General features: G+C 38.3%; 2 protein-coding genes across 2 annotated transcripts; both read right to left on the bottom strand.

Annotated features, from left to right (window-relative positions):
• Window positions 1–5,614: 5,614 nt before the first annotated feature.
• LOC103424693 (capsanthin/capsorubin synthase, chromoplastic-like) lies at window positions 5,615–7,388 on the bottom strand. Its single transcript, XM_008362793.4, has one exon. The coding sequence runs from the start codon at window positions 7,288–7,290 to the stop codon at window positions 5,800–5,802; it is 1,491 nt and encodes a 496-aa protein (XP_008361015.3). The 5' UTR covers window positions 7,291–7,388; the 3' UTR covers window positions 5,615–5,799.
• Window positions 7,389–12,770: 5,382 nt separating this feature from the next.
• On the bottom strand, window positions 12,771–15,939 carry LOC139194451 (vesicle-associated membrane protein 714-like). Its single transcript, XM_070819053.1, has 4 exons — window positions 15,608–15,939; window positions 15,304–15,494; window positions 14,804–14,967; window positions 12,771–13,092 (listed from the first exon to the last, which is right to left on the bottom strand). Exons 1-4 carry the CDS (start codon window positions 15,822–15,824, stop codon window positions 13,002–13,004), a joined length of 663 nt encoding a protein of 220 aa, XP_070675154.1. The 5' UTR covers window positions 15,825–15,939; the 3' UTR covers window positions 12,771–13,001.
• Window positions 15,940–22,376: the final 6,437 nt, after the last annotated feature.

Here is a 22,376-nt window from a genome sequence, read left to right as displayed (position 1 = left end):
CATGCCATGATTTTGGCCAAGATTTCAATTCGGTGGGATTTGTCCTATTGCAAACGATTCTTTAATTGCATTTCTTTTGCCTACCATCGAATTAACCAGAAACCTCTTGAAAACTGAGCCTAGGAAATGTAATAAGATACTTTAAAAGTGAGTGGCCTAAAACTTCATGCCATCCCTTTCTTTTGTCTACCACATTTTGTCCCAAAACACGTGTGATGACAATGGGAGCTCCAATTGGGACTCCAATCCGGAGCAAGCATACTCAAAGAGCATGACTGTTTAAAGCAATGGAATGACGTACGCCATGCATCTCATTGAAGAGAAAATCTCATCGACTCGGTATGAATCGCTTAATTTTTCACCTGAGATGAACTTTCAAAACGACTCATTCGACTGCTGCTTCCTTAAGCTTCTTAGTGGAAATATACAAGACCGAGAAACAAACTATCGTCGAGCTCGACCAATAACCCTCGTTTATTGAGATCATGTCCCTGATATCTATCGAACCGTCATGACTTCCTGCTGTCCAAATAAAGTTTCTTGAGACTTAGAGACCAAAGCAAAAGAAACATTTGGAATAATCTTCTATAGCCAACTGAACATCACAAATTGTCCTCCTAACTTGGTGTAATGCAAAATTCCTCAAACCAAGTGTTAGTATGTAGTTACTAGTCTGAAACAAGCCTTCATGTTGACAATTCCACTAAAATGAATGAAATGTGACCTGAACCAAAACCAACCAATAAAATAAAATCCACCGAATGGCAACCCTCGCTGATTGCCAAGATTAGGCACGTGATGGCCTACCACAAATAGGTGGCCTATCACCTAATACCTCATGTTTTTCTTTTCTCCCTCTTTTGGTGTAGCTTAGCATATGGGGGACCACCATCACAAGAATTGACCATAACCTACCAAATGCCATTGCCTAGCTCCCACAGAGTGTTCTCCCTTCTCTTTGCTGCTATCCTTCACTGAGCAATAGGAGAAAGACTTCTTTTCCTTCAGTACTACATCAAGCATCAAGCCTCCACCGCTTAAATTTCACCGAGGAGCTTATTGAGAGAAAGCCTATAATGTCTACCCCGTATTTTCTTTACATTGGCTTGCATAGCCTTATGTTTAAGAAAATAATTTATTCATTATATGTATATTTTAGCAAAAGAAAAGAAAAATGGCTAAACCATAATTAGGAGGAGGCCAACCATGCTTTATTCCGAGCCGAGATCTTTTTATATCAAAATTCTCAAATTGATTTCGCTTTAGGCTGAATAAAGAATCATTTCCAAATATTTTTGACTTGGCAATTTTTTTTTATTCTCAACCGCCGAATGTGTTGAACAATTATTAAGCTCCCCAGGCAAAATAATTTCGCCAATTTCGGCTTTTAACTCGAACAACTTAGCCGAACGGGATTTCTCCATATCGGCTTTATCGCCAATAATCATATCGGTTGGCGTAGTTTCGACGTCTAAGACCATGTCTCCAATTACCATATCAATTGATGTGGTTTTATGGTCTAAAGTCGTGTATCAATCTTGTTCGTCATTGGAACACTCCTCTGACGAATCATTTTCTGAGTCGATTTTTGACGTAGAAACTTGAACTTTTTCTTCTAGACCTACCACACTTTTAGTCTCTACCGAAAAAACAAGTGGCCTAGGTTTTTCTTCGGCCGTCTTGACAATTTTCTTAGGCCGAATTTTGAATGTGGCCGGAGCGGCCTAACCTTTTGAACCAACCATTCTTCAAAAGGAATTGATTTGAACCTAAGACCAAAAGGCATTTTTTTATCGAGTCACTCATAAAATCGAGCTCTATCTTCATTTAACCATTGGTCTTGTAGGCTGTGATGAACTTTCACCTTTATCATTTGGCAGAAAGAATTTTGCCTTTCTTCATATGCTTTAAGGATCTGTTCCGTATCAAGTTGAATTAGGAATGCATCCAATCAGCTGAACGAAGCTGTATTTACATCTTGATATATCATGTGAACTTCGTAGTTTTAGCACTGGGTCCCACTGGGCGTGGCAAAATGTTGATCCTAAAAACTACCAAGCCTATGTCGCGCGCAGGCCGAGTAACTAATAAGCTAACTACGTCATTCAGTTGTGTGCGGGGTGTGCCAACTCGTCGGCTGAGCAGTAAAATATGTTGATGTAACGTCGGGCATGCTGTTGACTTCTTGATCTTATGACTGCTGCCAAGGAGACTTTTGGGTTCTAGAGCATAAAGACAAGGCTGCTAATCTCTTCGAAGTTCACAAATCGTCAGCACCAGGTTCAATCTCGGTAATTATATTTGTGAGAGTATAAGTACGTCAAACTAACACCAAATTGTACGGACACGAATACTCGAAAGAAATAAATGTCTTGATTGTAAAAGTGGTTTGGCCGTCAAAATGCCGAACTCTAAAATGTACTTGTGAATATTCAATCATAAAATAAAACTCAGTTTTCAATGTGCTGAGCCTAGTAACCTGGTAACACCTCACTTCGCCATGAAGGCTGATAAAATGACCTCTACCAACAAGGACTCAGACTGAGACTTGGATAATAACCAATCAGTCTCGAAGCAGTTTTGTTTATCCAAACTGAAGGTGCTCCTCGGTCGGCTGATTCTACGGCTCCAGTGATGTTTATCCAATTTGAAGATGTCACTGGTTGTTTATCTAAATTGAAGATGTGTTGGCGGGAAGAAAAGGGGAGAGGAAAAAATCTCAAGCTTGTTGAGAAGCTTTGCATAAGGCAATTTGTGTGTTGATTTGAAGGGGCTCTTCGCGTTGCTAATGTTTATATATTTATAGAACATATTTACCTCGGCACAGCCTAATAATTTTATAGAGTTCATCTGCAACTCAAACTAGCGAAGTTGATTCGTGCCATAGGCTAAGGCCTATCCCCCTATCCGAAACTTATCACATCACCATAAATAAACAAGTTTATCTCCATGAAATCACTTCACCAATCGAATCCATCGTGTATATTTCCCCTGACGAAGACCACGTGCATGCATGATGATTCCTTCACCAAATTAAACTCTAAAAAGTAATTCTAATTGATGAAATATAATCACCATATCTCAAGATAAAGCCTTGTGCTACAACCCCATTCACTCCAACACGTCCATGAATTCCAAGCCAATTTGAATTGCACCACCCACTTCCATATCAGAGATAGGACTTAGGTTTTGATAATAATTAGCCACATAGGAGATTGCATGCACCTGGTGCTTGATATGATGAGCCTATTTGAATGTCTTCATGCAATCCTTTGAAGACGGATCATATCATCTCTTTTCAAAACAACCAGCTAGATATACCTAATATTAGGTTTAGAGATCCTAATATATATTAAGAGATAATATCATGATTAAAATCACAATATTATTTCTCAATAATAATTGAAAATCATTTCAACCACTTTGTCATTCAATGGTCTAAAATTTTGCTCATTCAACGGCTTCGATTACTCGGGCCGATAGTGTAAAATCGGGTCCAAATAGAAATGTAAACATAGATTTATTCATGATAAAATATTCTTATTTCTCTCTCGAGAGATATATGACCTTACTACAAGTCTTATAAAAAGGCATATATATACACGAAATTGTAAATACAAGGGGTGATAGGAATTTTACCACACATGCAAAAGGGTTAAAAACTACTATAATACTTGCAAGAATGACAAGGTTATTGTAGTATAAACGGATCTCGCAAGGTTGTTCTCCACAAATATTATTAAATAAATCGAAGCAAATCAAATTCCAATTAATTGTTGTAAAGGAGAAAATTGAGGTGATTGATATTTATGACCTAATTTAATAAAACGAATTTAACTGATAAAAATAAGACAATCTGCAATATTAAAACTAAAAGGAAAAGAAAACAGTTTTGAAAAAATCAATTTAAGAAAGCACTAGGGATCCGCCATCACCTTAACAATCCTATATAGTTTCTCTTAATTACCTATGACTTGTACATGCATACTTCAAAGGTTAGGTTTTCCTAATATATGCCTACTTGGACCCCCAACATAGAGCGTATATCAAACATGCAATCCGTCTATGGTATTCAGATCAAATCTAAACATGCATAACTTATTAAGTTATGTGAAACCCTTTGAAAAACCGTGCAACCCTTAAGACGTGGTATTCATCCTAAGTGAACTTGCACATATTAATCACAAGAAGCCTTTGTCAATTTCAAGGACCGACCTCCGACCAAAATTGCATCAAATTACTTTTCTAAAAATCCTAATGGTGATCAAGCATCAAGACAATTAGATAGTTTAAATCAGTAATTAATAATTCGAAAACTTGTATACATATAATCATAAGCAAACTGAAGGGAAACTACATAATCTTGCTAAGGCTCGTGGCTTCACCCTAGCAAAAAGAGAATTAGTTACACATATTCATAATAAAAATCATAGGGTTCTTTATTGAAATAATAAAAGATCGAAAACACCTTGAATGGAAAAAGTCTGAAAATCACTACGCTTGGCCAATTTCCTCTCTTCAATAGCACAGGAAGAAGAAGAAAAAAAACCCCAGGAATAGAGCCGCCAAGCTTGTTTAACCTAAAAATTAAATCATCTCAATAAAAAGGTCTTCCAATCAAACTAGGAAACTAAATAACTAAAATAAAATAGGAAACATAACCCTAAATTAAATGGTAAAATTCGCTTAAAATCTGAACAGCCACGTTTTAGACCCTAGAACTACTCCAAAATTGGCCCAATATAGTTGGATTTAAGGTTTGGAATATTTTGAACATTTCTCCAAAAGGCCACGAACCCATCGGAGGTCATCTTGGGCTCAACAAAATGCAATTTAAGCCCAGAAACGTCATTTTCCAACGCTGCACACTGCTCCTTTATTCTGTCGTCAGAAAATACCATTTGGCAGAAAAAATCTCAAAATTTGACACGAACACGCCAAGAGACACATGAACGTCCTCCAATTTGGAATCACTCCAAAATTCGTCCGTTTAATCATGTTTTACTCCAGAGGAAGTCGGATGTCCTATATTGAAAATATAAATCAAAGTATCAAAATTCTACTAAAATGATTACCATAACATACTAAGAATAGGATAAAATATATATATGAAATTGACTCATCAAGGGGCGCATGGCTTTCCTATGTTTCCAACAACTTGCAAAAGAATGGCTTGAAAAAGTGGTAACCGGAAAAGCTTCGCTTGTACTGACCGAACAAAGATAGATTTTTCCCCCACAAAAGTCTCATCCTTACAACACTTCTTGTATGTTCAGAAAAAAGTTTTGCAGGAAAAAATTCTTGTATTAGCCAATTGTCGAAAATGATTTGCCCTGTAATTCATTACGGAAATGTTCTAGTGTGATACGTTGCTCAAATTTGAAAACTCGCACACCCTGGAGTTTATGCACATCTTCAAGCCTTCTCCGGTGTATGGAAGCCTTCCACTACCAATACGTCTGTTCATGTAATGCTGCAATGTTTCCTTCATACATATAAAGAGAATGGCCTTCCAGAAGAAAATATTGAAACGAAAAAGAAATTAAAAAAGAAATACTAGCATAACCAGTGGCGAAGCTAGGAATTATCGGGGAGGAGCGAAACCAACTACAGATTAAGAAATTCAGGAATTAAGTATACCATCAAATAGCATTTTACACATGCTCTGTGTCCGAGCAGATCATTTGACAAGAGGATCACTTGAAACTAGAGTTGTAATAACATCATTATTCTGTATAAGCTATGGAACAAAAGCCAAACTCTTGTTTCTCACAAATAATTATTTCATGTGTTGCATTATTATGCAGCTTCAAGTGCGAGATTGCCCATCAGTTTAACCAAGGGCACAGGACACTTTGTAACAATATCAAACCTAGATGGGGTGGAGGCTCGGCCAAACAGAGATAAGCTCAACAAAGCGAGCTCTCTTAGAGACAACCTTGACGATAAAAAGCCTTGCCAGTAATAAGGATCCAAGTCAAAGAAAGCGTCAAAGAAGCTTCTACTCCCATTCAGATCAAGCTTCAACAAAGTCTCCATACCAAATGAGTAAAAGTCCCTCGTGCATCTCCTCTCGATTGGCCACAAGCCATTCCACGCTCTATGATAAAGCGGTTGCCCTCGGATCATTCTGGTTGAGCCAAGGCACTCTGCAATGGCTTCAGCCAATACTGGGGCTAGAGCCATGGTCCGAGCCACCATGTACCCAGTCGAAGGGTGAACCACCCCAGAAGTCCCTCCAATTGCCATCACACGTTGGGGGATCCGAGGAAGCGGACCCCCCATTGGGATCAAACACTTCTCCTCTTCAATTACCCTCTTCACTCTAATCCCCAAATGCCTTAGCCTCGCAACCATTCGTTTCTTAATCTCCATATAAGACAACACCGGCCTACTAACAAGCGAAGTTTCTTCCAAAAACACCAAGTTCGAATCAAACGGCATTGCATACAAAAAAGTTGGAAATCTAGAATTACTAGTGCGCAAATAAGGCTCGTTTCCGAGATGGGAATCTCTCCAATCCATTAGAAGCATCTTATCCAAATCAAAGGGGTGTTCTTCCACTTCAGCCAAAATACCATGAGCAATCTGATATCCATGGTTCCTAGGCTTCTCATACTCTATGAAACTGCTTGCAAACCCACTAGCATCAACAATCAAGCTTGCCTTGAGCTCATTCCCATCATCACACAAAATCGAAGACTCAAACTCTTCGTGTTCAATTTTCCAAACCTTGGCCCTATGAAATTGAACCCCATTGGAGAGACACCTCTCCAGCAACAAAGTCTTGAGTTTCTTCCTACTGACTCTGCCATAAGGGCGGTCCAAAAACTTAATCTTACTATCATTCACATGAACCGAAGCCATAGGCCATATTTTGTCCAAGCAACTTTCAAGATTCAAGCTTTCAAATTCATCAACCCAAACTCCATAGTTATTTGGCCACATAGAGAGAGGAGAAGGATCAACGCAGCATACCTTAATGCCGTAGCGAGAAAGTTGCTCCGCAAGGCGAAGCCCGGCCGGGCCGGTCCCGATGATGATCACATCTAAGCGAGACCGGGTTGACGGGTCGAATTGATGGAGATCGAAGTGCAAAGACTCGGGTTTTGCCTCTGGTTTTAAGTCGAGAAAGTTGCCGAACTTGCTGCTGTGGATTTTGGAGAGAGATTTATTTGGAGATGGGTAATCGGTTCTGGAGAAATGATGAGGAAGGCTGGAGGAGTGGAAGAATTGGGAAGTTTTGGCGGCGGATGGTGGCGGTGGAAATGGCCGGAGGAGGGTGGCCATTAGAGCGAGGAATGAAGGTCAAAGGAAAGTGGAAAGTAGCGTTGTTATTAATAGAAGCGGAGCAAGAGCGAGAGAGAGAGAGACAGAAGGAATCTAATGTTTTACTGTCAAAACGATACCCTTTTTATTTTTATTTTGAATTTCGGTGGATTACCTAACTTTTTATTTGGAAAGAAAAATTGTAGCAATGATCTCTTAATTTCAATTAAAATAGAGCAATAGTCCGTCAATTAAAAATTTATGATTATTGGTCTCTTAACTCATCAAAACTTGCAGTTATGATCATTTTCATTAACTCCATTAGAATTCGATAAAAATGAGTTATGTTGGAACAACTATTGGTACAACTGGTTAATGTTGAGGGACCATTGTTGCAATTTTTCTCATTTTTTTTCTTCATATTTGCCCCTTGATTCAGCCTCACATGCGTGGCACGTAACTCATTTTGGAGAAAGTTCAAATGGAGCTGACGAAAAGGACCATAGTTGCATGTTTTGATGAGTTAAGGAACCAATAGTCATGGATTTTTAATTTTTAATTGAGAGACCATTACTTCAATTAGGTTAAAGTTCACCTACTATTTCTACAGTTTCCTCTTTTTATTTTGATGATGAAATAATTTCTTTATATTGTATTATTCTAAAACTCTAACACGAATGAAATCGTTGGCATTGAGTTTAGTATTGTAAGGGGAAATGATATACACACGCCATTTTTTAATCTTTAACACATATTTGTTTAATTATGTTTGTAATTTTTATTTGATTCATTCAATCCGATAATTAAAAATTAAAATGTGTATGAAAAGTTAAAAGGAATGTGTGAAAAATCACTTCCTATTGTAAAACAGGTAGGAAGAATAAACTAATCAAGTACATTGTATATACATGTAGGTATTAGAAGGTATAATCAAGTACTGCATCTTTAGCTCCTTTACGTGAGATAACTTATATTTGATTTTCGTAAATGATGACTTCGATTCCTAATTATTATAACTAGCATTTTTGCCCAATGCGACATTGAGTGAGGCACTTCTTATTCGAGGATCCAGAAATATGTCACCATTGTAAATTGGGTTCTTTTTTAAAATTTTTTTTTTTTATTATCACAATTGGTCCTTGACATTGGCTTAACTCATCATTTTGATCTCTCAATTTCAAAATTAATAAATTTATTCCCTGACATTTAATGCTGCACATCAATGTAATCCTTCCAATAATTTGTCAAACTCTTCGTTAAAAACGCACATGACGACCCATATGGCCTTTTGGAGGAGGGCTTTTTCGTCAAATCGCCCCACCCACTACTTAGCAATTGGGGATTTTGGCGAGGGAGATTCAATTATGCTTAGATTAGGATTCAAACTATGAAACTCGTGAAGAGTCATTAAACTTTGGTGGACCATGAGTAAATTTTGGTGAATTGTGAGCATGCAAGAGAAATTTTGCAAATCTAAAAAGCCTCCAAAATATAGTGAGTTTTATCGTCTTTCCATGATTTGCCTATACTTTTGATAGCCCGAACCCAAGCACCAATTTCAGTCACAATCTATACCTAAAATGTTCACGTCACTTGTAAAGAGAGGAATGTCGTGGAAGCCTTGAAGGATTTGGTGAAAATTTGGCAGCTTGGTTGTGTTTTGCACATCTTTGAAAAGTGGCCAAATATTTACGTTTTTTTGTTTTTGCATTCGAAACACATGTGATGTTTGTTGTTTTTGTTTTTGTTTTTTTAATAATATTTTTAACAAGCAATATTGTGATTAAGAGAGAGGAGGTGGACTTAGCCTCATAACGGGCTAGTAATAATATGGTTTAAGGTTCGCTTTTTACGATAATCGAATCTAGAACCTCTTACTTATAAGTGAAGAGGAATACCACTAAACTGTAGCATTAAATGGCGTTCTTATTTAATGCTTTTGGAATTGCATGGGCATGCAGTTGTGACCGATGGGATATTTCTTTTGTTATGGTAATGCTATTACAATGAGATATGCAAGTTAACAGATGTTTTTTTTAGAGAACTTTAACGAAAAACTTCCGGTACTATTTACTTTAACGAAAAACCATATTTTTACACTAAAAAGTCAATCTTGATACTATTCACTACCCTTTATTTTGTTCTTATCGTTAAAACTCAAAGTTTTCAAGCCATTTTCATTAGGTTTTTTTTTTTAATGTATTTGAACATGTGTCATTTTGTCAATTCGGTAGTGGTCAAAGTTATATAATCGGATTTTTTTTTATTTTTAAGGAAAACTAATGAAAATGATTGAAAACTTTGAGTTTTAACGATAAGGACAAAATAAAGGGTAAAGTGAATAGTATTAGGGTTGACTTTTTAGTGTTAAAATGTGATTTTTCGTTGAAGTGAACAGTACCGGGAGCTTTTCATTAAAGTTCCCCTTTTTTATGACTAGGTGTGTGGATAGGACTATAATTAACCAAACTTATTTTATTATTCAGGTTATTTTTCCAGTAAAATTAGCATTATGCAAAAAATCATTTACTAACTTGATTGGGTATTTTTTGTAGAGGAAATTATAACAATAGTTCCTTATGTTTAATCCAAATGAAGTAATGATTACTCAACTAAAAATCTATGACCATTGGTTCCTTAACTCATCAAAATATGTAGCTATGGTCGTTTTCATCAACCCTGCTACGACTTCCGTCAAAATGGTCACATGCAAGGCACATGAGACTTAATCAAGGGGTAAATAGGGAAAACCGATGAGAAAAACTATAGCAGTGGTTCCTCAACTATAATTCAATTGAAGAAATGGTCTCTTAACTTTAACCTAATTGAAGCGATGGTCCCTCAACCTTAACTCAATTGTAGCAATGGTCATTCGAAGATGACTCATTTTGACAGAATTATGACAAAGTTGATGAAAATTACTGTAACTGCACATGTTGATTAGTTAAGGGCAATGATCATGAATTTTTAATTGATGGAGTATTGCTCCAATTAAGTTTTTTTTAAGAACTATTGTTACAATTTTTTTTTTTGTAAGTGGGAAAAGGCCTTGCTTTAGCTTTTAGAAGGGAAACAATCACAAATGTTGTTGCCAAATTCAACAAAAAAGGGAAAAAAGTGGAGAGAAAAGGTGAAGCTAGTGAACTAAGTAGTGGTGGGGTGATTTGACAAAAATTATTTTCCATTAAAAGGTCACTAGGGACACAATGTGCGTTTTTTACGAGAAAAAATGTACTAGAAGAAGCTAGGCGCTAGTCGGGTGGCGGACTGAGCCTTAGCGCCAAGATGGTTAGACGGGGCCTGCTTAGACAGACTAGACGGATTTAAATAAATCTATTATATTTCATGTAAATAAGTGTCTGTTTATATATTTTATATATGATTTCATCATAAACTACAAAATAGAATGACATATACATTATGAAGTTTTGGAATATAATGAAAACATATGGAATAAGCATATAATGTGTGTTCATTTAAATAGGGGTGCTATTTTTTGCCAAATTACCATATCATACCAAAGTTAGGCCAAAAAATTTGTACCATTGGTAATGATACGGTAATGGTATTCAAAACCATTACCAATGGTATACGGTACTGTACCACTACTATTAATATTATATCATTTATTTATTCATTTATATATATATATAATTAGGTATTATTATCATTATATACGCACTTTATATTTTTTTTTCCTAGTCATTTATCCAATCATCTCACCCTCTAACCTCTACTTTCCCAATTAAAAAAACCTAAGCTTTCTTGCGCTGCGACTCTTTATCTTTTCACTCATCTAGCCATTGACTTCATCTATGTTGCTCCTGTTCCGACAACTCTCTCTCTCTCTCTCTTTGCAATCCATCTCATCTTCTCCTTCATCAAATTGGGATGTCTTTCTCCCTGGCTTTGTCTATCATGTTAATTTTTGTACAATTTTAAAGAATGTAGAGATGGAATTTAGAAATCTTTGTAATATTTTTTTTAGGGATGTTGGGTTCTTTCAGCAATTCTTCCATCTATTTACTTCTTGTTTCTTAAATGAATCTCTATAAATTTCTCATAATTAAATAAAAAAGTTTTAGAAACCCAAAGATAATGGTCAAAACACGTTTGGGCCTTGAATTGGGTTGAAAAAAAACAAAATCAAATTTTGGCCCAAAAGAATGACCCAAAACAAAGTGGTAATTACCAATATCATACGATGCCAACCGAACTATTTGGCATAACGAAATTCGGTATACAAAAAGTTTGGCACAGTAATGGTAATAGATTTTGTTATACCCAAAGTTTGGTATGGTAATTGGTGCATGGGTTTTGGTATGGTAATCATACCAATACCACCCCTTTAAGTACTCAGCAAGCATCTTACAATTTATTAAAAAAAAATGTAAAATGAAATTTATCTATTTTTTATTTGAATAAGTTGCAACCTAGACGAACGCCTTAGCAAGTCTAAGCGCATTTTCCTAATTTTCTAACGCCTGGGCATTAATCAAGATGGTGATCAGTCGCCTAACACCTAGATAGGGCCTAGATGGCACTAGACGGAGATTTTTAAAACAGTGCGAAAAATTAACCAATTATTAATGGAAGGACCACATTGACGTATAACATTGAATGTTAGAGACCAAATTTTTTAATTTTAAAACTGAGGGACCAAAATGATGAGTTAAGACAATATCACGGATTATTTGTGATAAAAACCATATAAATTCGTAAGGACCATCACGAAGGCCTATAGCCTCTGCTGCCAATGCGACATTTTTTCATGTACCTAGAATACAAACCGGCACACCACATTTCATAAAGTAGAAAAGAAATACATTTTTCAACATTCTTTTATTTGTATTATGAAACTTAGTGTACCAGTGTGATCAAGCTAACTAGAAAATCACTCGCCACTTTCGACCAAAGGAGAAAAGAATACGTGGGCCTGCTTATAAACAAAGTGCTGCATTGCGCAAGCATTAACAAAAAATGAAAACCGAAAACACCAAACAGCCCTCAGCTAGGTAGGTAGAAGTTTGTATGGCACAGCCACCAGTCATTTAATCCCTTGTAAATAAAATTTGTGCCAAACCAATGACCAAACAAATATTTAGGCATCTCAATGCAAACAACCTCCTACACGACTAACGAATCAGATGCTACATAGATAGGGATTATAATGCGTATTGAGGAAGCTTATCGACAGATATTGGAACCTCGTGGTGGTATATGCATTTTGCTACCATCTACAGCTAGAAATCGTCAAAAAGACCGTAACTAGTAGTAGTTAAGTTTTCACAATCAATGATAATTTACTAACCATAGTAAAAGGTCGTACCCAGTGCACAAGGCTCCCGCTTTACGCAGGGTCTGGGAGAGGTGAATGTCGGCTAGCCTTACCCCCATTTATGGAGAGGCTGCTCCCAAGTCTCGAACCCGAGATCTACCGTTCATGGACGAAGGCACTTGCCATCACACCAAGTGCGACCTCTAATTTACTAACCATAGTGTTTCAAAAAAATACAAAGATGATATGAAGCACTGCAAGAACTTGACAGACTTCCCGAAAAAATCTCAGCAATTCACTGGTACAATGCAAAGTATAATATATTTCACTTCCATATACACACAAAAAATTTGAACCATCAAGCACTGGAATCCCTTTCCGTATACATTGACTTGAATAATCTCAAAGTAATTGTTCCATACCTCAGCAGAAATTTGAGCAAGAATCGAATTAGTCAAGATCTGCATGAAGGTAGTGTGATGCCTCCACAACAAGCAGCTATTATGATGTACAGAAGCACGACAATCAAGCATGTCAACAGGGCCCTGTAAGGATTAGACAACCTTCAATGCACTGAACTGGGAATTGCGATACCAATCTAACAGAGCATGGAAACATGATATAATATCATGTAGTTTTTTGTATCTTTATAACATGGGAAATACAAAGGCTATACAGTTCAGCAAGGCAAAGCAGTTAGTGCTTATCACCCAGGGATTTTGGAGTTGATTATGAAATCAAAATATTAGATCTTGTTAATAAAGTCAATATCTTACTCATTGAAAAAAAAAATCCAGCAGCATTAAAAAACATTTGTAGTAGCGCAAAACTTAATGATTCCCGTGTTTATAAAAATCAAAACGTCATTTCAAGAAGGCAGTGGGCATAACAAACTACAGATTTATAATAAACTTGGAGCATGATATTGTCAACTTCGAAATTAAATTCATATGCATTGGGGGTAGGGATGGGCAAATACCTATTGCTTATGGGTAACCGTGGTTATCCGCCCATTTAAATTAAACAGTTATGGTTATGGGTAACCGTTTAGATAAATAAACGGTTATGGATATGACCGTTTACCCACGAAATTTAAATTGGCGGTTATGGGTATTAACCGCGGTTATAAACGGATAACCGTTTATCCATTTATTTTATATATGTAAAACTAACACAAACCATGTTCTCGATCCAATAATACTTAGCACCCAATAAATTAGCAAGGAATTCATCGGTCATTCTCTCAATAACACTACTACATGAATGATGATTCTCATCATCAAGGAATTCGCCAAATTAATTTAAATTCCTTGTGGGTAACCGTGAAATTGACAAAAATGCTTTGACAAAAATGTCTTCTAAACAATTTTTGTAATCCAATAACACTTAGCAAATATTATATTTACCTTCATTGGTAACAGTTAAAAATATCGTCCGTAAATAATTATTTTAATTATTGGGATGGTATAAGGACTTAAAAAATTAAAATACGAAAATGTATGATTAATGTACCTATAACGATGTTTAATTGTCAAAAAAAAAAAGAAAAATTATGACAATTTTTTTTTAATTTTCAAGTTATTAAAAAACATGTAGAACGGTGAAAAAGGGGTAATGGTAAAAAAAAAAAAAAGATAAACGGGTTAAAAAGGGTAAATGGGAATTAAATGGTTACAGTTAAATGGGTACGCAGTTATGGGTATGGGTATAACCGTTTAGGCAATTACGTAAACGGTTATGCGGGTATGAGCATAAACGGTTATGGGTAAATAACCGTGGTTACCCGCCTGCCATAACCGTTGTCCATACCTAATTGGGTGACAAGGATGAGCTCCCTAACTTTCAAACCCTAGCACTTGTTAAGCTTTCTTGATCATTAATTTATCAACAATGTGGCTTCAACTATTGTAGGAGTTATCTTGCTCTTCAAGGTTTTTGATTTCGGGCTCGTGATTGCAAATTGATACCACTATTACTGGCATACCTGCAATTAGCTTTCCGCTGTTTTGCCCCTGTAAAATTTTGACTTCTGCGTTTTCTTTCTCAATCAAATACTTATAAAAATTATTCAGAAAAGAGAAATTTCATGTTTGATTTTCTTTACTTAGTGTTGAATTCAGAGCTTTTCAAATGATCTTTTTGTTACCTCCTTCTTTCCTTATGGGTGTATGGGCTTTTATGTTTTCAGTGAATTCTTTCCAAAATATAAGTCTACAAGTCCCCATCATATCATATACGCATATCAAAATAACTTACAGGAGCTTGGCATTTTTCATCCACAGAGCTCGACGAAGGCGTTTAGACTGCTTCTTGAAGTGAAATGCACCATCTTGCATAGTTGCAGTTTTGTCAACAAGAAGATCGATACGGTCACCCCTATCCAATATCTTTTCTATGTTGTCCACCATTACAGTTCGTATCTAGATACCAGAAAGTGACCGTTAGAACAAAATAAGCATAAACTAGAATGGCATTGAAGAATGAAACATCAACCTAGCAATGAACAGAGTTTCGTTTAACTTTGAATGCTATAAATTAAATGCTTTGGTATTATATTTTGTGCAATGAGACAGCAAACTATCTGTGAATGTCTCGATAATTATTCGGTTGCAACACCAACTGACTTGCTTTCAAATAACAGATGTGTTCTCTTGAAACGCTCATTTTTCCCGAACCAATGTAACGGGCAAATTGCGAAACAACTAGAGTTAAAATAACCTAATGACCAAACTTCCAGAGAAGCACAACAAAATTACCTCACCAACTTCGCCTCTCACACGGTTGAGAGTATCGGCGCTAGGATTACTGGAGAAAAACTCCATTTGTTGATGCAACACCCTCGAAAATTCGTCGTTCATCGCATAAGCCGGAGCATAAGGGGCAACTCTGCCATAATTTTTCATGAACCTCATATGAATATCCTCCAAGTACGAAAAGGGTATTCTCCCTGGATCAACAGAAATTCACCAACACACTCACAACCCATAAAGCCCACACACACAGAAATGGAATTCCGATAGCGAAATTGAAGAATACAATTGAAGGAAATACGTTACGCACTGCCGAAGGTGTCGTTGGCCATACAGAGGAAAGTGAGGCCATCGGCTCTGAGTATGTGGAAGATGTATCGATCTTGAGAGAAGCAAACCCTAGCATCGGCCTCCGACGGAAGCTTTTCGCAGATCCGCCGAGCCACGGCCCCTGTGTTCCCTGTAACCGCGCTGAACTCAGCCAACACCACCGTGCCTCGAGCCACCACGGCGTAGAGTATCGCCATCGATGGTTCCGATCGTCGAGAGTTAGGGTTTGGGGCTCTGCAAGCTCTCTACTTCGATCGCGATCGAAGTCTCATGGAGCTGTTTGAATTCTGATTTACTAATTATTTTGTACCTTTTTTTATATTTTATTTTTCTGTATTGTAAGGAAAGGGGAAGGTGACGATTTTCGTTGTCACCGGCATAGTCTAAAATATCCATAATATCCTTATATTTTCCTTGAAATTTCTGTGTTTTTGGATTACCGATATTTTTTTGGACTACCGATATTTTCGATATCATTGATATTTTAGACCTTGCTATGTCACTCATGTATCTTACCATGCAATGTATAAAGTGTAAAATATTGTACTAATTCATTATACATAAATGATTATGGTGTGTTTAAATTTCTTTCATTAATTACTACATATTTTCTACACTCACAATATTTGCTAGCTCATTATATAATCAACTTAAATCAGTTATATCTATCATGCAATGCATTTCCTTCCAATTTTTTGTGATAAACTAATAGATATTTGACTAAATAAATATCCTGCAAAGTTTCAATAAAAATTTACAAGTTTTTCTTACAATTTCCGTGGTTTTTATTCAATTTTTATCGATATCGATAATATCCCGATATTTCCATCGAAATTTCCGTGTTTTTGAATTACCGATATTTCCGATATCATAAATATTTTATACCTTGGTCACCGGTGAGTCCAACTAGACATTGGGGTGTGTGATAAAATAACAAGGACATGGGAAAAATAGGAGGTGGATTGTCTGCCCTCTTTTTTTCACTGTTCCATCCCCTTCTATTTTGTGTGGTCACAGTTAAATCACGTCAACATTTTATATTCCTATTACTTTTTATTTTATTATTTTTATAATAAAAATATATAAAATGTTGACGTGAGTTAACCGTGATCACACAAACAGAAGGGGATAGGAAGAATATAGATATGGGAGGGCAAACAATCCACCTCCTACAAAATAATAGACCTTTATAAAAATCTTGGTGGAAATCTCATCCTAGTTGAAAAGAAAAAGGGCATTCCGCACATTTAGTTACAATGATAAACAAATTCCTTTATAAATGAATATCATAATTTGAACTATAAAAAAATACAAGGAATCGTACAAAAACTTGATCCTACGAGTGTTTCGAATTCTTTTCAATGTCCCCACTGGCGGAGCTACACCCACGGCTACAGTGGGCTGTAGCCTAGGGAGGATTTTAACAAACTGCTGGTATAATAGTTTATATATAAGTTTGTTGTTGCTTATTGTATGTATAATAGCCCACCCAAATCCTGCCAAAATTATTAGTTAATGTGTTTCTTAATTTATAAATAATACTTTTATTACCTTATATATTATTTTATTATTTTTAGGCTAAAAGTAAAAATGGTAAATTAATACATAATTAGGTTTCTCCAATTCCCCATGCTTTTTACCCTATTCGTTCAAAACAAAAAAATTAAACCCTCTACCCTAAGAAAAGAAAAACTATGAATCACCATCAAATTATTTTCTAATGAAATTCAACACTAGGTATGCTCTTCATGTCTTCATTTAACTTATTTCTTGATTCAATTGTTAGGTTAATTTTTTTTTAGTCCTTGAATTTGTCTATTATGGTTAAAGATTACGGGAATAGTCCATGTTTCATGGTTCTTGTATTTGTAACTAATAAAAAGGGCTCAACAACAATATCGATTCTAATAATAACAAAAGATTTCAATTTCATTCCATATATCTACGGCACGACTTGAATTGGTATCCCCTAACCTTTTTTTCTTTTGGGTACTTGTTATCAACAAAAGTGATAATATTTGTTCTCTTTCTATTGCTTTTTTGTATGCATGTTTTATTTGTGTAAAAATTAGTTGGAAAGTAATTAATAAACTTGTTTGGATCAGTACTTCATGTTCTTACTTTTATGTAGATTACTATATAATTTTATGTAGGCAAAAAAAAAAATATTCATAAGATTACATGCTAATAATTTTAGTTAGCCCACCCAAGAAAAATTTTCTGGCTCCACTATTGAATGTCCCTAGCAGTGTGTGTTTCTATTAGACTTGTAAATTGATTGAATTCAAAGCAAATTACTCTCAATTCATATTGGGATCCATTGAGAATTGAATTTTTTTATTTGAATTGTAGCTCGGATCACCGGATTCAAATTGTAGCTCGGATCACCGGATTCAACTTATCGATTCATATTTGATACGCATAAGGTCGGATTATTATCGCATTTATGTTTTTTTTTTAAGCTAAATCTCAATTTACTATCCTGATTTTTTTCTTACTTTCAACATTTCATACATGAAATATTTTTCATTCCAGTCTGTTATCTAAAGTCATAATTTTGGGACACTTTCATACATCCGTTAAATGTTCTGTTTGAACTTCCGTTAACTGATAACGTGGAGCCATGTGAACAATGACTGAGCATCAGGTGAACAATGATTGGGCGTCATGTGTCAATATGGGCCCACATGGATATTAAAAAAATTTAAAAATTAAAAAAAAACTTGTTCTTTTCCCCATCCCTCTTTGACTTCTTGATCTCTTCCACTCCTCGCTCTTCACCTCCCTAATCCACCTCATTCGTCTCCTCCACCCTCTTCACCTTCCCGACCCACCTTCTTACTTTCACCCTCCCCTTTATCGCATTCGTCTGTACCATCACAAGCCCTATTTACCTCTTGTGCACAGCTTTCACAACCGCTCGTTCACCGATGCTGACTTGTTCACCCCCAAAATCCCCACAACCTGCGTGGTGGTGTTGTTGGTCGCCATTAACCCAGGACATGAGTGAGAAAAAAAAAATAGGATGAAGTTGGTGGCTGGTTCTCGAGCTGCCAATCTCCTTGTTCACGTTTTTGAGTTCGCAAGGCCGCCAATCTCCTCGTTGGTGGTGAACTTAGCAGCACCGTCAAGGCCATCGATCTTCTCGTCGGGGACGAGAGACATATGGTTAGTGCGGATATAGGTGATGAAGATGAGGGGCTTGGATTTGGACGAGGTGAAATTGAGGGTCTGTATTTGGAGGTTTAGGGTTTGGGCGATGGCAGTGAAAAAGGTAACAAAGGTGGCGTAGTTTGGGTTGGGGTGGGTGCAGGTTGATCTGGGGAGAGAGAATAGAAGAAAGGTGAAGAGGGATGAGTACCTCACCAGACCTCCAAGATTCCTTTCACAAAACTCAACGAGTACCTCTCCAAACCTTCGTTGTTGTCCAAACCTTCGTTGTTGTCCAAACCTGTTGATAGTGATAGAGAAGACCTATACTTGTACTTGGCTATATTAGACTGTGCGATAAGTGCAACCCTCACCCAAGAAGACTCGAGGGAACAAAAGCCAGTATATTACTGTTGACCCTAGAAACTACCAAGCCTACGTGGCGCGCAGGCCGAGTAATCTATAAGCTAACTACGTCATTCGGTGAATGCGGGGCGTGCCAACTTGTCGGCCGAGCTCGGCCGAGGAGTAAATTTGTTGATGTTGCGTTGGGTGCGCGGCTGACTTCTGCGTCTTGCGATTGCAGCCGAGAAAGGAACACGTCTTGGCCTCTTGGGCTCTCGAACCTGAAGACAAGGTTACTATTCTTACAAAGTTCACGAGTCGTCGTCGTCGGATTCAATCACAGTGATGTTATTCGTCAGAGTAAACTCACGTCGAATCGACACCAGAGTGTAAGGGCACAAATACTCAAAGCAAATATAAGTTTTAATGGTGAACGTGGTTCGGCTGTCCGAATGCCGAACTTTAAATCCCACTTGGGAATATCCAATCATAAAATAACTCGGCGAGCAAAGCGCCGAGCTCGATATACCGTAACACCTCACTTTGCCAAGAAGGCTAATAAGATGACCTCAGTCAATAAGGATCCGGAAATCCTCCTCGACCGAGACTTGGGTAGGTAATCAACCGTTCTCGCCGCAGTGCTGTTGATGCCAACGGAAGATACTGCTAGATCGACTGATTCTACGGTGACAGAGCTATCTATGCCGACTTAAGATATCACCGGTTGCTTCCACAGTGCTGTTGATGCCAACGGAAGATGTGTCAGCGAAAAAGAAAGAAAAAATCTCAAGTTGTTGAGAGTTTGCGCAGGGCAGTTTTGTATTGATTTGCAGGGGGCTTGAATGATGCACAGCCTCTTCTATTTATAGCAACGGCTCCCCCCAAGGTTGAGTTAAAACCCTATTCAGACTAGGTCTTCTTCTCCTGATCATCACTAACTCGACCAATCCTATTTTCACTAGGATTGTGAACCTACTCCCTAGCCGAGTCGGATTCGCTTCTGGGTTATTAGTCCTGCTGAAACTCCTCATTGCACTAGGACTTCGACTTCTTGTGTTATGCCTAGCCGACCTAGGTTTGGATGCCCACGTACTGAACGATCCACAACACTCTTGTCGCAAGGCCTTCCGGGCCGAGAATGATTCTATACTCAGCCCAAACTATTATTTTGTGCCCAAACATTGCCCCCTCGCTTCTGAGGTCCTCGGCCTGAATTCGTTGGCTGAGTTTCGGCCTTGAAGAAGCGAATGTAATCCTCAGAACCCTAGTGCTCTATTTCCAAGGCGCATTTATTGAGCACGATTGCACGATCTTGATCCTGCTAACCAACTCGCCACGTGGCGTCTTCTAACACGGCCAATTCCTAATAATGACGTCTAAGGCGTGCGGCTACCTGAACCGTCATGCCATCATGACCTTATGGCTGAACATAGCCACTCTACCTCATTCCGCAAGCCGTTTGTCATCATGCAGACGTCGAAACATCTTTCGCCATTAAACTCACCATCACACGCAATCGTGCGCCCCCAAAACCTGAGACTCTCGGTCTTCTCAACTGCATTTCCTGAATGTTCATCATGATCAGTGATTCCTTTGGTCGATTTTGCCCTTTATTTTGAATTTCGAACGATTGCCCTTCCTTCCAAAATCCTATAAATACTGAAATCCCTCATTCATACTTTACGCTTTCAAAATCTCCCTGAAATTTCTTGCCTTTGTTCTCCAGCGCAGTTCTTTTTTCCCAAGTCTTCGTTCCTCAATCTTTAAACCCAGAAAATTCTTTTCTTGTCAAAACCATTCACCATGGCCTCCTTTATCTCCAAGCTTTCTAAGGAGTGTGACCAATGCCAGAAAATCATCGATCGGAGTTCAATCAAGACCATCCGATTTGAGAGTGACATGAGTACCTCTCACCAAATCTTGGGTCATCTCTTTAAGGCGGCGGTGCCACCAACCATCACCGGGCTCCTCCAGAAGCACTGCCTGTGATCCTTGCTGCAAGGATTTGAATGATCGAAGTAGGAGGTGGCAAGGCCTCAAGGCTCCTGGCCCTCGACCACTACAGCCTGGGCAGCCTGGGTTGTACGAATGGAAAGGCTTTTCGGCGAGCAATGGAAAGCCCTAGGTATTTATGATGCCATTCGCCTCTCGTCCATGGATATCATCCTGGACAAGGAGCTTCTCCTGGCGGCCTCATGTTTCTGGTGTTCGGCCACTAACACCATGGTTCTCCTTCTTGGCCCCATTGGCCCCACCATCCTCGACCTCACTGCCATCTTGGGGACTTCCCCAACTAGAATCCCAGTCGACGCTGCCCTCCCTGGGTACCCGTCGAACCTCAATTTGAAGGTGCTCTTCGACAAGCAGGCCCTTGAGACGCTGAGCGGTGATGGCCAAACACCCTCGAAGGAAGAGGTCCACAAGCTTCACAAGAACTTCTTCAACTACAACACCCTCTACCTCCATTTTGCCGGTCGAGGAGAGGAGGCTCTGCGAGAAGGGGAGCACGAAGCTTTCCTCTTCTATTGGTACAACAAATTTATTTGTTGTAGCAAATCTAACAAGTGTCTGGTCAAGAATATGCCAATGGCCGAAGCTTTAGCCAGTGGTCACACTTTGGCACTCAGCCCAGCCATTCTTGCACATCTCCTACGCTGCTTGGCCGAAGTCACTCTAGACAAGGTCGATCCGCAGCAGAATGGGCCCCTCTGGGTCTTCCAACTCTGGTTGCAGGTCTATTTTGCCCCTCTTCGGCCAACGATGGCCGATTTTTCGCCCAAGGAAGCGTTCGGCCCCCAACTGGCTCTTCGGCCAATCCCCCCACCAAGCTGAAGAAGTGTTCAGATACTTTTTCGCTCTCGACGACCTTTCTGATGATGAATTCTTGATCTGTCGTCGTCGAGAATACCCTTCGTCGATTAGACTTCCTACATCAACATGGGGCGCGGACGAAGAGGCCGACCTTCGTCAATCCTGAGGGTCCTTTGTGCTTGCCTGCGACCTTCCTCTAGGCTGTGAGGGCCGCCGAGCGAGTTGGGAAGTGTATCACCCAAACTTCCTCGCTCGGTAGCTTGGCTACCTCCAAGGTTGCCCGGTCCCCCTTCTCTCATCTCGGCCTTTCCTGAACCGTGGACGCGAAACTGGTTATTCCGAGAAGGAATGTAGCGACGCAAAAAATGAGTTCTAAGAGTGGTGCCAGAAATTCCACTTTCGACCGGCCACTCCAGAAACTCTTTGCACCGATACCTTCGGTG

Source organism: Malus domestica, chromosome 03, assembly GCF_042453785.1.
Source record: "Malus domestica chromosome 03, GDT2T_hap1".
Classification (NCBI taxonomy): Eukaryota; Viridiplantae; Streptophyta; class Magnoliopsida; order Rosales; family Rosaceae; genus Malus; species Malus domestica.
This window is presented reverse-complemented; position numbering and strand designations above follow the sequence as displayed.